Below are 15014 nucleotides of genomic sequence, written 5' to 3'. Positions count from 1 at the left end.
AGCAAACATATGATTACACGATGGATCGATCACGAATATGGATGAGCATAAGGTACATATATAGGTAGCAGCACTAGTTTGAGTACATGACTCTGATAGTCTAGTTGTCGTTGATCGTAGCTAGCTTGATGGGATATTATTGCCGTCGATCGACCGTGGAGATGAGCAGTTGGATCATGGGCACTTGTGGCGGCCGTTGTGCGTGGTCATGTTGGCGTAGCAGGGGCAGACTTCCTCGTTGCCGGCGGTGCCGGGCGGCACGCAGTCGCATCGCCGGCAGCACGCGTTGCACGCCCTGTTGCACAGATTCGGCCGGCTCGACTTGCTGCACCGGTACGAGCACGCGCTGCCGCAATCTGCAAATCGTTGTAATAGTTAGAAGGGGAGATATATCAGTGATGGTGCCGATCGATCAACTCGGCCGGACTAGCGGATGAATCCCATGCGTGCGTGGGTGCTTACCGACGGCGTGAGCTTGTCCACTCGGAGCGGTGGTCTGCGGAAGAGGAAAATGAACAGGGACCGAGTTTAGCAAGGCAACCAATATTCTAGAATGCATGTACTGTGGAAGAGTCTATAGCGCCATGGATCAGGGGATCACCTCGACAAGGAGCAGGAGGACGATGAGCGCCGCGCACATGAGCACCCTGTCTTTGCCGGCCATCGCCAGGGGCTGGGAACCGCCGGTTTGCTTCGCTCTCTGCCGATTTGCTTCTCTTCACCAGGGGAAATGCGGAAACCTCAAACCTTTGCCTTGTAGCGAAGGGATGAACCGGGCCACGTTTTATAGGCCGGCCCGCCGGTGAGGATTCGAGACTGGCATTGGGCGCACAGTGGTGGCATATGTTAGGCAACAAAATATCAAGGATATTCTGTTACCCCTTACCATACTTTGGGCCTGTCGCAATTAGTGTAATCAGGCCATTATGAAGAAGGATTGTAATTGGGATTGTTTCCCTGTACATCTCGTGGAATCTGCTATATATATATAGTCTTATATATGTGATAATAGGAAGGTCAGGATTGTGTCATGTATTCCCAAACTTCCATCGCTTTTGCTATTCTTCAGTCACCTGAAACTTTACTAGTATAACGCCCGTGCGTTGCCACGGGCTCTTCAAAATTTATAATCGGTATCTTTTATTTATCATCCCCTCATATTGGGTGATTATGGGTGCTCTAATTAGAAACAGAACAATCAAATATTAGGAAATTTCACCGAACGAACAACAACGAATAATACGATATCTATCAAACGAATAAAATGAGGTCATATTTTTGGTCCGTCATGCACTTCTATTAAAAAGTGCCTATCCCTTTTAGAATCAACCCACTGTTTGCTCGCACGCAAAAAAAAATACATCTCTAAAGTGGGGAACCGATCGGTGCCAAAAAGAACTCAAACTCCTATCCAATCTCGACTTCGTGCTCTTCCACTTCCATTGATAAAGATGGGACGTCAAGGGTTTCATCATGATGACCTCGAGCAGCCGCCGACATCCCTCCCCACATCTACCCCTACCCCCTGCTGCCGCTTGCACTGTCCTTGCTCCTCGAGGGAGCTAGGGACACAATGTTCTCTAGGATGGGCATGACCAGATCCACGAGGAGGTCGCATTCTTCCATGGGAACCCAACCAAGCACACCACCCTCCGCAACCATCCAATCCCAGCCTAACAAAGTCAAGACCCGCCATCGATCCACAAATCAGGCTCGCCGCATCCAGGTTCACTGCAAGTCTGGGACGAGTCTGTAGTCGACACCTTGACTTTGGCTATCCCCACGGAAAAATCATCGGATCCTGCTTACTTTTACCATCACTTCGTCTCTTCCCAAGGCAGCGACACCACCCAGCCAATCACCACCACCGCTTGCGGCTTGCCTACATAAAATCATGAGAAATCTCCACGGCGGTGCTGTAAGATCACCTTGGCGACCTCGACAGTGACCGACTGGTCTAAGATCTAAGCTAGCCGCTCTTTGTAGAAACCAATAGAAGTAGGCATGTGACTCAGATTTGTTCCTTGGTGTGCATGCGTTTCTTGCTGCCCACCAGCTCTTGTCTACAACTCGCCTATCTCTGTACCAGCTCTTGGTCTACAACTCGCCTATCTCCATGCTCGAGACGACCAAGCTCGATGCGCAAGCCGCATACGTCTGCTAGAGCTATATCCAGGCCCTATGATTTTTGGATCACTGGCACTATAGGTGCCAGGACCGGAGTCGCCCTCATCCACCAAGTGGATCAAGGAGGTCCACCACCTAGACTCTACATCGCAACATTTTGTGTTTTCCTATAAAAAGTAAAGAACCTTCTCTAATAAACGTAAATATAACCTTTTGGTTTTATAGTCTCAACTTTCCTACACTCCAATACCAGAAGGATTTCTTGGTTTTATTTAATGACCTTCTTGAATGTCATTCACTTAGAAAGGTAGTAATACAATCTGTGATATTAAGGCAAACTATTAGTCATATTAAAGTGCAAAAGGCCCTATAGGAGTCAAAGCATGACTTTTATGGTTATACTGTAATTTGCAAGATCTGAGATTTATGCAAGTGTACAATTAGAGAAGAGCCAATTAAATAGATTTTCACATTCAGAATAGTACGATTAGCAGTAGCACTTCAATTTTTTCATGTTTGATCAGCTTGCTAGGTGGTTATCACTAAGCATGTTGGAACGATGAGCATAACCTAACTTAGTTCAGTACGTGTTGCTGCAAATTAGTTCAGTACGTACGAAGCTGTTGCTAACTTCAATGCCTGGCTGTTGCAAGTTTCTAATGAAAAAGTACTTCAGGTCAAAGGTCAGGGAATATATACTTTTGTTATCATGGTTGTTTCCTTATAGTGAACAACTTTGATCACCACTTCAGCAGCTACTATCTATAAGAAGACATTAGCTCAATGGAGCTCGTGCAGTTCGGAAGACCCTAATCATCGATGAGGGACCCCTCTGATGGTAGCATGGCATGACAATTGCCGTCAATGACGACACCCAAAGTACCTTGCACAATCCACCGATCCAGTTCGGAACAATCAAGCACATACCTTGCAAAGTGATGTGGATCTGAAGCAGAGGTGGGAAGGTAAAGGCTCAGGTGAGGTGGAATGAGACGTCGATATAGACGTGCACGCATGAGAATAAGGCGGTGCCCAGGATGGATCTCCATCGGAGGAGGCCGGATCCGCTGGGGAGGAGGTCACTGTAGTACCTGCCATCTGTGCGATGGATCACGGGGCTGGCAGGCAGGGGGAGGGGATAGGAGGGAGCGGGTGGGCTAGAGCGCAGATGGCGGGTGCCCCCGACGACGGCTGGGAAGGATGGTGGAGGAGGTGGATGAGGATGGCGGCGGCGGCGTCTGCGGTTGCGCCTCGTCCGCAGCCGTGCTGGTGGTGGTCGATGCGAGAGCCGGATGGCGTCGGCCAGAATCAGGCAGGGGCGACAAAGATTTAGAGGAGAGAGAGAATGGAGGCGATGATCGATGGGAGGAAGGGCCACCGGCGATTGGGGTGGCCTCAGATCCGCCCTCCGTGGCCGCCTATTTCATGGGACGAACACCCGTGCTCACCGTCGGGCTCGCCTTCGGCCGCTGCCTCGCCGACATTCACGACGTAGAGCCCCTTCCTCCGATCCCATTTGCCAGGGAGGCAGCGCCATCCTTCATTGCAGAGAACGATTCCACACTGAGATCCCAACCAGATCATGATTGCGCCTCCCCAAACCGCAGCGGCACATCCCACTCCATCAACGACCAACCTATATGAGGCGGAGGGTCAGTGTAGGACGCGAGCACCGTCACCATGGACGTGGGGGACGCCGTAGGTGGGAAGGAGGCGGCGACGGCGTCTGTGTCAGGAAGATCGCATGACGGCGGCGGCGTTTACTCGAGGGGATCGAGAGGAGCTGCGTTTGGTGCCGGGTGGGTTCTTTGGTGCGTGCGTGGGGCTGGAGATTGTGATAGGTGATCAGGTGAGGGCGTGCCATACCTGGATTGATAGCCTTACCATACCTGGTGGTAATTTAAATTTATTACCATATTTGATATTTCCCGAGTTATGGCCTTACCATACCTGGATTAATAGCCTTTGGGGTAATTTAAATTTATTACCATATAATTACCATATTCAAAATTTCCTGAGTTATGACCTTACCATACCTGGATTGATTTATTACTATATGTGGATTAATTATGATTTATTACTATATGATTTATTACTATACGTGGATAGCCTTACCATACCTGGTGGTAATTTAAATTTATTACCATATTCGATATTTTCCAAGTTATGGCCTTACCATACCTGGATTGATAGCCTTTGGGGTAATTTAAATTTATTACCATATAATTACCATATTCAAAATTTCCTGAGTTATGACCTTACCATACCTGGATTGATTTATTACTATACATGGATTAATTATGATTTATTACTATATGATTTATTACTATACGTGGATAGCCTTACCATACCTGGTGGTAATTTAAATTTATTACCATATTCGATATTTCCCGAGTTATGGCCTTACCATACCTGGATTGATAGCCTTTGGGGTAATTTAAATTTATTACCATATAATTACCATATAATTACCATATTCAAAATTTCCTGAGTTATGACCTTACCATACCTGGATTGATTTATTACTATACGTGGATTAATTATGATTGATTACCATAAATACGTTGGGTGTTGCCGGTCAGACGAGAAAAGAGAAAAACCGGTGGGAGGGGCTGGTGGGAGGTGGGACGAAGAAAAACCGGTTGAAAATAAATCAGTTGAAAATAAACCGGTTGAAAGTGGGGGGACTATTCAACCAATTCGTCCATTAAGAGTAGAGATTCTGTTGCAGTCGATTTTTTCTATGGCCTGGAAATACTGGGCCGAAGCTACTCCACGTACAAAGGCTGCATATCGATCAATTAGCGGAGTACCCCTAAAAAAAGATTAATCAGCGGGGGCATGCAAACGTGCGGGTGTGTGTACGTACCTGATTCTGTGTCTTGTGTGCATGCGTGCACGGGTGTGTATATGTTGTGTGCGTGTGTGTGCACGCGCGCGCAAAATGTGTTGTCTTAGAGGTCGTTTGGTTCTAGACCTAGTAAGGGCATTTCTAACGGAGCGACCTGCAAATTGCCCTCCGCATCCCTCCACGGATAAGGGATCAGTCCGCGGGCACAAATGTAGGAAGCCGCCATCCAACGCTATCATGCATAGGTCTGTTAGTAAAGGACAAATTCAAATTCAAATTTAGTCTAACCCACACCGCGCGCCGGATGACAACAGCGCCGGAGCATGCACAATCACAATCAAAAAGAGCCAAATATACTTAGTTTTTACATAGCCAAATCCAAAAGAACACCAGTCCGGTAGTCCGCGCAATTTTCTGCCCTGCCGGACCAGCAATCCCAACTGTTTGCTCCCTGATCAAGGTGTCATCACCGTCGCCGCAGTGTAGGCAGCCTCCGCCTCGGCGTCCGCCTTCGCCACATCCTCATTCTTCGCTGCCGCCAACTAATCTTTCTGCAGCTGCAACATCTGGTAGCAGACAAATTGCACGATCATTCTTGGGTCAACAACTAAAGAGTCCACTAATAATCCCCAATTGCATGGAATCATCGTAGGAATTTCCAGAGGTGGAAGCGATAAGTATGGAGTGTCGAACCCACAAGGAGTTAAAGGTAAGATCAATATTCTCTCAAGCTCTATCTGCCACTGATACAACTCTACGTACATCGAACGTTTGCTTCCAACTAGAAACGGGAAATAAAACTACGTTGTGGCTATGAAGAGAATAACTTTGCATGATATCGGAGAGGTAAAATATAAAAATAGGAGTTGTCTTTATAAAGTTAGAATATATTACTAAATATTATAAATAGCGAGTGTGGAATAATGATGGATCGATGTGCGGAATTGTCCTAGACAATTGTTAACAAGACCGATAATCACTATTGCAATTTCATATGAGGGAGAGGCATAAGCTAACATACTTTCTCTTCTCGGATCATATGCACTTATGATTGAAACTCTAGCAAACATCCGCAACTACTAAAGATCATTAAGGTAAAACCCAATCATAGCATTAAAGTATCAAGTCCTCTTTATTCCCATACGCCATGACCCACTTTTGTGTTTCAGTCACTCACGCAACGCAGACAATAAGTAAACCATGGACATATTGCAACACTCTACAGCGGGAATCCCTCACGCTTATGCGACACAGAGGGCACAATAGGACAACACCAAAATAAAACATACAACTCATATCAATCTAGATCATCAATCAACCCAAAGACAAAAAAATATCTACTCAAAACATCATAGGATGGCAACACATCATTGGATCATAATATGTGGCATAAAGCACCATGTTCAAGTAGGGATTACAGCGGGGTGCGGGAGAGTGGACCGCGTAAAAGAGATGAGGATGGTGATGATGGTGGTGATGTTGATGAAGACGATCACCGCGGCGATGATTCCCCTCCTGATGGCACTCCGGCACCATCAAGAGAGAGGAGGAGAGGTTCTCCCCCTTGTGCTTCCTCCTCCATGCCCCCCCCCCCCGTGGATGGGGAGAGGTTCTCCCTCTGGTCCTTGGCCTTCATGGCGATGATGGCCCCTCCAGGATCCTCCTCCATGGCCTCCTGTGATGATGGCCCCCTCCGGCAGGGTGATAGAGAGGGCCTAGATTGATTTCTCATAGCTACAGAGGCTTACGGCGGTGGAACTTCCGATCTAGGTTATTTCCCGAAGGTTTCTGTCTTTATAGGAGGAGTTGGTGTTGATTTCACGTAAGGGGGGCCCTCGGGGAGTCCACGAGGCAAGGGGCGCGCCCCCCACCCTCGTGGGGCCCACGGGACTCCCCTCCGGTAGATTTTTGTTCCAATATTTTTCATATTTTCCAGAAAAAATCTCCGTTGATTTTCAGCGCATTCCGAGAACTTCTATTTCTGCACAAAAACACCACCACAGTAGTTCTGCTAAAAACAGCGTCAGTCCGGGTTAGTTCTAATCAAATCATACCAAAATCATATAAAACTATTGTAAATATGGCATGAATACTTCATAAATTATAGATACGTTGGAGATGTATCAGCATCCCCAAGCTTAATTCTTGCTCGTCCTCGAGTAGGTAAATGATAAAAGAAATAATTTATGAAGTGTGAATGCTAGCAAATGCATAAGTTTGATCAATGATAATTTCAATCACCTTTTCTAGCATCATTATATGTCATAACAGTAGCTCATCTCATAAAACTTTTCATGATCAAGTAACAAGCTATTCACATGTTAAAGTATAGATCATAAACTTTCTTGAAACTAACAAACTATATTCTCGGTCATCAAACAATTGCAATTCATCTTATTTTCAGGAAGGGTCTATGTCAGAGCTTTGATTTAGCAAACTCCACATACTCAACTATCATTTAATCTTTCACAATTGCTAACACTCACGTGATATTTATGGGTTCAATGTTTTAATCGGACACAGAGAAAGATAGGGGCTTATAGTTTCGCCTCCCAACCTTTTACCTCAAGGGTAATGTCAACAATAATAATTTATGAACACCTACATCCAAGTGGATATATATATATCCGGATCACCCCAACACAAAGTGCTTACCAAAGAAAAAGTGTAAAAAGGAAAGGTGATGATCACCATGACTCTTGTACAAGGGTAGAAGATAATAGTAAAAGATAGGCCCTTCGCAGAGGGAAGCAGAGGTTGTCATGCACTTTTATGGTTGGATGCACAAAATCTTAATGCAAAAGAACGTCACTTTATATTGCCACTTGTGATATGGACCTTTATTATGCAGTCCGTCGCTTTTATTGCTTCCATAACAAGATTGTATAAAGCTTATTTTCTTCGCACTAATAGATCATACATATTTAGAAAGCAATTTTTATTGCATGCACCGATGACAACTTACTTGAAGGATCTTACTCAATCCTTAGGTAGGTATGGTGGACTCTCATGGCAAAACTGGTTTAAAGGATGTTTGGAAGCACAAGTAGTAGCTCTACTTAGTGCAAAGAATTTGGCTAGCATGAGGGAGAAAGGCAAGCTCAACATGTTGGATGATCCAAGACAATATAACTTTTCAGATATAGGAAAACATAACCCATTACGTTGTCTTCCTTGTCCAACATCAACCTTTTAGCATGCCATATTTTAATGAGTGCTCACAATTACAAAGATGTCCATGATAGTATATTTATATGTGAAATCTCTTCTCCTTCAATATTCTTTCATGAATTGTTCAAGTGACCAATACAATGTTTGCTAACCTTCAATAAATTTACAACCTCTACTTCTTATATGTGAAGTCATTACTCCCCATGGGATAAGCATATGAAACATATATAATTTCAGATTTATGACATTCAACTCATTCAACCATTTACTCATAGGATATAAGTGAAGCACACGAGTAAATGACAAACTACTCCAAAAAGATATAAGTGAAGATCAATGAGTAGTTAAATAATTATGTAGCTATGCGAGGACTCTCTCTCATTTAAGTATTTCAGATCTTGGTATTTTATTCAAACAACAAGCAAAACAAAACAAAATGACATTTCAAGGATAGCACTCATCATGTGAAGAAGCAAAAACTTAGGCTCAACCGATACTAACCGATAATTGTTGAAGAATAAAGGTGGGATGCCTACCGGGGCATCTCCAAGCTTAGGTGATTGATACTTCTTAGAGTGTTATCTTGGGGTGCCTTGGGCATCCCCAACCTTGAGCTTTTGTGTCTCCTTAATTCCTCTCATATCACGGTTTTCCTAAATCTCAAAAACTTCATCCACACAAAACTCAACAAGAACTCGTGAGATAAGTTAGTATAAAACAATGCAAAAACCTTATCATTTTCTACTGTAACAAATTACTAAGATTATTATTCAACATTTTATACTAAATTTCTCTTCATATTTAATACTCCTATCCTCAAATAGAATCATTAAACAATCAAGCATATGCAAACAATGCAAACATAACAACAATCTGCCAAAACATTATAGTCTGTAAAGAATGCAAGATTCATCATACTTCCCTAACTCCCAAAATTATGAGAAAAATACTACACTATAGAAGATTTATCAGATCTCAATATGCAAAAAAATTCAATATTATATCATTATCTTACTTTTCTAGGGAATTTTTGCAACAGCGGTAAACTTTCTGTTTTGAAACAGCAACATGTATACTTGCAAAATAAGCATGGTAAAGGCTATCCTTGACATTTTTATTGAAAATGTAGATGCAAAACATTATTCTAAATAACAGCAAACAAATACTAACAAAATAAAATTATGCTCCAAGCACAACACATAGCATGTTGTGAATAAAAATATAGCTCCAAGTAAAGTTACCAATGAACAAAGACGAAAGAGGGGATGCCTCCCGGGGCATCCCCAAGCTTAGGCTCTTGGTTCTCCTTGAATATTACCTTGGGGTGCCTTGGGAATACCCAAGCTTAGGCTCTTTCCACTCCTTATTCCATAGTCAATCGCATCTTTACCCAAAACTTGAAAACTTCACAACACAAGTAGTATTGGTAGAAGATAAAAGTAAAAGATAGGTCCTTCGCAGAGGGAAGCAGAGGTTGACATGCGCTTTTATGGTTGGATGCATAAAATATTAATGCAAAAGAACGTTACTTTATATTGCCGCTTGTGATAAAGACCTTTATTATGCAGTCCGTCGCTTTTATTTTTTTCCCTATCACAAGTTCGTATAAAGCTTATTTTCTTCGCACTAATAGATCATACATATTTAGAGAGTAATTTTTATTGCATGCACCGAGGACAACTTACTTGAATGATCTTACTCAATCCTTAGGTAGGTATGGTGGACTCTCATGGCAAAATTGGTTTAAAGGATGTTTGGAAGCACAAGTAGTATTTCTACTTGGTGCAAAGAATTTGGCTAGCATGTGAGGGAAAGGCAAGCCCAACATGTTGGATGATCCAAGACAATATAACGTTTCGGATATAGGAAAACATAACCCATTAAGTTGTCTTCCTTGTCCAACATCAACCTTTTAGCATGTCATATTTTAACGAGTGCTCACAATTACAAAAGATGTCCAAGATAGTATATTTATATGTGAAATCTCTCTTCCATCAATATTCTTTCATGAATTGTTCAAGTGACCAATTCTGCGTTTGCTAACTTTCAATAAGTTTACTACCTATACTTATTATGTGTGAAGTCTTTACTCCCCATGTTATAAGCATATGAAACGTACATAAATTCAGATTTATGATATTCAATTCATTCAACCATTTACTCATAGGATATACGTGAAGCACGTGAGCAAATGACAAACTACTCCAAAAGATATAAGTGAAGAACACTGAGTAGTCAAATAATTAACTAGACATGGGAGGATTCTTTTTTATTCAAGATTTCAGATCCTACGATTTTATTCAAACAGCAAGTAAAATTGAAAATATGCTTGATACGTCTCCAACGTATCTATAATTTATGAAGCATTCATGCTATTATATTACCTGTTTTGGATGTTTAATGGGCTTTATTATACACTTTTATATTATTTTTGGAACTAACCTATTAACCGGAGGCCTAGCCCATATTGTTGTTTTTGCCTATTTCAGTGTTTCGAAGAAAAGGAATATCAAACGGAGTCCAAACGGAATGAAACCTTCGGGAGAGTTATTTTTGGAACGGAAGCAATCCAAGAGACTTGGAGTAGACGTCGGGGAAGCTTCGAGGAAGCCACGAGGCAGGGAGGCGCGTCCTACCCCCTGGGCACGCCCCCATCCTTGTGGGCCCCTCGTGGCTCCTCTAACCGACTTCTTTCGCCTATATATGTCCATATACCCTAAAAACACCGAGGACAATAATAGATCGGGAGTTCCGCCACCGCAAGCCTTTGTAGCCACCAAAAAGCAATCGGGACCCTGTTCCGGCACCCTGCTGGAGGGGGGATCCCTCACCGGTGGCCATCTTCATCATCCCGGCGATCTCCATGACGAGGAGGGAGTAGTTCACCCTCGGGGCTGAGGGTATGTACCAGTAGCTATGTGTTTGATCTCTCTCTCTCTCTCTCTCTCTCTCTCTCTCGTGTTCTTGATTTGGCACGATCTTGATGTATCGCGAGCTTTGCTATTATAGTTGGATCTTATGATGTTTCTCCCCCTCTACTCTCTTGTAATGGATTGAGTTTTCCCTTTGAAGTTATCTTATCGAGTCTTTAAGGATTTGAGAACACTTGATGTATGTCTTGCCGTGCTTATCTATGGTGACAATGGGATATTCACGTGATCTACTTGATGTATGTTTTGGTGATCAACTTGCGGGTTCAGTGACCTTGTGAACTTATGCATAGGGGTTAGCACACGTTTTCGTCTTGACTCTCCGGTGGAAACTTTGGGGCACTCTTTGAAGTACTTTGTGTTGGTTGAATAGATGAATCTGAGATTGTGTGATGCATATCGTATAATCATACCCACGGATACTTGAGGTGACATTGGAGTATCTAGGTGACATTAGGGTTTTGGTTGATTTGTGTCTTAAGGTGTTATTCTAGTACGAACTCTACGATAGATCGAACGGAAAGAATAGCTTCGTGTTATTTTACTACGGACTCTTGAATAGATAGATCAGAAAGGATAACTTTGAGGTGGTTTCGTACCCTACCATAATCTCTTCGTTTGTTCTCCGCTATTAGTGACTTTGGAGTGACTCTTTCTTGCATGTTGAGGGATAGTTATATGTGTTGGGTAACGTAGTAATTTCAAAAAAATTCCTACGTACATGCAAGATCATGGTGATGGCATAGCAACGAGAGGGGAGAGTGTCCGTCCACGTACCCTCATAGACCGTAAGCGGAAGCGTTATGACAACGCGGTTGATGTAGTCGTACGTCTTCACGATCCGACCGATCCAAGCACCGAACGTACGGCACCTCCAAGTTCAGCACACGTTCAGCTCGATGACGACCCCCGGGCTCCGATCCAGCAAAGCTTCGGGGATGAGTTCCGTCAGCACGACGGCGTGGTGATGATGATGATGCTCTACCGGCGCAGGGCTTCGCCTAAGCTCCGCGACGATATGACCGAGCTGGAATATGGTGGAGGGGGGCACCGCACACGGCTAAGGAACGATCCATAGATCAACTTGTGTGTTATGGGGTGCCCCCCTGCCCCCGTATATAAAGGAGGGAGGGGGAGGTGCGGCCGGCCCCCTTGGGGTGCGCCTGGAGGAGTCCTACTCCCACCGGGAGTAGGACTCCCCCCTCTTGCCTTGGTGGAGAAGGAAAGGGGGGAGGGGAAAGAGGAGAGGGGGGCGCCGCCCCCCCTTCCTTGTCCTATTCGGACTAGGGGGGAGGGGGCGCGCGGCCTGCCCTGGCCGGCCCTTCTCTTCTCCCTCATGGCCCACTAAGGCCCATTAACCCCTGGGAGGGTTCCGGTAACCCCGCGGTGTTCCGGTAAAATCCCGATTTCACCCGGAACCTTTCCGATGTCCAAACATAGGCTTCCAATATAATAATCTTTATCTCTCGACCATTTCGAGACTCCTCGTCATGTCCGTGATCACATCCGGGACTCCGAACAAACTTCGGTACATCAAAACTTATAAACTCATAATAAAACTGTCATCGTAACGTTAAGCGTGCGGACCCTACGGGTTCGAGAACTATGTAGACATGAACTAGAACCATTCTAGGTCAATAACCAATAGCGGGACCTGGATGCCCATATTGGTTCCTACATATTCTACGAAGATCTTTATCGGTCAAACCGCATAACAACATACGTTGTTCCCTTTGTCATCGGTATGTTACTTGCCCGAGATTTGATCGTCGGTATCCAATACCTAGTTCAATCTCGTTACCGGCAAGTCTCTTTACTCGTTCCGTAATGCATCATTCCGTAACCAACTCATTTGGTCACATTGCTTGCAAGGCTTATAATGATGTGCATTACCGAGAGGGCCCAGAGATACCTCTCCGACAATCGGAGTGACAAAACCTAATCTCGAAATACGCCAACTCAACATGTACCTTCGGAGACACCTGTAGTACTCCTTTATAATCACCCAGTTACGTTGTGACGTTTGGTAGTACCCAAAGTGTTCCTCCGGTAAACGGGAGTTGCATATTTCTCATAGTTACAGGAACATGTATAAGTCATGAAGAAAGCAATAACAGTATACTAAACGATCAAGTGCTAGGCTAACGGAATGGGTCATGTCAATCACATCATTCTTCTAATGATGTGATCCCATTAATCAAATGACAACACATGTCTATGGTTAGGAAACATAACCATCTTTGATTAATGAGCTAGTCAAGTAGAGGCATACTAGTGACTATATGTTTGTCTATGTATTCACACATGTATCATGTTTCCGGTTAATACAATTCTAGCATGAATAATAAACATTTATCATGATATGAGGAAATAAATAATAACTTTATTATTGCCTCTAGGGCATATTTACTTCAGTCTCCCACTTGCACTAGAGTCAATAATCTAGATTACATAGTAATGATTCTAACACCCATGGAGTCTTGGTGTTGATCATGTTTTGCTCGTGATAGAGGTTTAGTCAACCGGTCTGCAACATTCAGATCCGTATGTATTTTGCAAATCTCTATGTCTCCCACTTGGACTTGGTCCCGAATGGAATTGAAGCGTCTCTTGATGTGCTTGGTCCTCTTGTGAAATCTGGATTCCTTTGCCAAAGCAATTGCACCAGTATTGTCACAGAAGATCTTCATTGGTCCCGATGCACTAGGTATGACACCTAGATCGGTAATGAACTCCTTCATCCAGACTCCTTCATTTGCTACTTCAGAAGCAACTATGTACTCCGCTTCACATGTAGATCCCGCCACGACGCTTTGTTTAGAACTGCACCAACTTACAGCTCCACCGTTTAATAAAAACACGTATCCGGTTTGCGATTTAGAATCGTCCGGATCAGTGTCAAAGCTTGCATCAACGTAACCATTTACAGACTCTTTGTCACCTCCATATACGAGAAACATATCCTTAGTCCTTTTCAGGTATTTCAGGATGTTCTTGACCGCTGTCCAGTGATCCACTCCTGGATCACTTTGGTACCTTCCTGCCAAGCTTATTGCTAAGCATACGTCAGGTCTGGTACACAGCATTGCATACATGATAGAGCCTATGGCTGAAGCATAGGGAACATCTTTCATTTTCTCTCTATCTTCTGCTGTGGTCGGGCATTGAGTTTGACTCAACTTCATACCTGGTAGCACAGGCAAGAAACCTTTCTTTGCCTGATCCATTTTGAACTTATTCAAAATTTTGTCAAGGTATGTGCTTTGTGAAAGTCCTATTAAGCGTCTTGATCTATCTCTATAGATCTTGATGCCCAATATGTAAGCAGCTTCACCGAGGTCTTTCATTGAAAAACTTTTATTCAAGTATCCCTTTATGCTATCTAGAAATTCTATATCATTTCCAATTAATAATATGTCATCTACATATAAAATCAGAAATGCTACAGAGCTCCCACTCACTTTCTTGTAAATACAGGCTTCTCCAAAAGCCTGTATAAAACCATATGCTTTGATCACACTATCAAAACGTTTATTCCAACTCCGAGATGCTTGCACCAGTCCATAAATGGATCGCTGGAGCTTGCACACTTTGTTAGCACCTTTTGGATCAACAAAACCTTCTGGTTGCATCATATACAACTCTTCTTCCAGAAATCCATTCAAGAATGCAGTTTTGACATCCATTTGCCAAATTTCATAATCATGAAATGCAGCAATAGCTAACATGATTCGGACAGACTTAAGCATCGCTACGGGTGAGAAAGTCTCATCGTAGTCAACCCCTTGAACTTGTCGAAAACCTTTCGCAACAAGTCGAGCTTTATAGACAGTTATATTACCATCAGCGTCAGTCTTCTTCTTAAAGATCCATTTATTCTCAATGGCTTGCCGATCATCGGGCAAGTCAACCAAAGTCCATACTTTGTTTTCGTA

The 15014-nt window shown here is 43.5% G+C and overlaps 1 protein-coding gene across 1 annotated transcript in view; it reads right to left on the bottom strand.

The window, feature by feature from the left end:
* Positions 1-775, bottom strand: part of LOC123134522 (cypmaclein) — a 785-nt gene extending 10 nt beyond the window's left edge. The window contains exons 1-3 of the mRNA XM_044553768.1: positions 602-775; positions 463-496; positions 1-356 (exon numbers count right to left, since the gene is read on the bottom strand). The exon at positions 1-356 is cut by the window's left edge and continues 10 nt beyond it. Of these exons, the coding sequence (XP_044409703.1) occupies positions 175-356; positions 463-496; positions 602-664 (279 nt within the window). The 5' untranslated portion in view covers positions 665-775 and the 3' untranslated portion in view covers positions 1-174. The remainder of the gene's footprint in view (positions 357-462; positions 497-601) is intronic.
* Between the last annotated feature and the right edge of the window lie 14239 nt (positions 776-15014).

The sequence above is a fragment of the Triticum aestivum genome, chromosome 1B, assembly GCF_018294505.1.
Source record: "Triticum aestivum cultivar Chinese Spring chromosome 1B, IWGSC CS RefSeq v2.1, whole genome shotgun sequence".
In the NCBI taxonomy this organism is placed as follows: Eukaryota; Viridiplantae; Streptophyta; class Magnoliopsida; order Poales; family Poaceae; genus Triticum; species Triticum aestivum.
The sequence above is the reverse complement of the archived record's forward strand: the minus strand, read 5'-3'. Positions and strand labels throughout refer to the sequence as shown.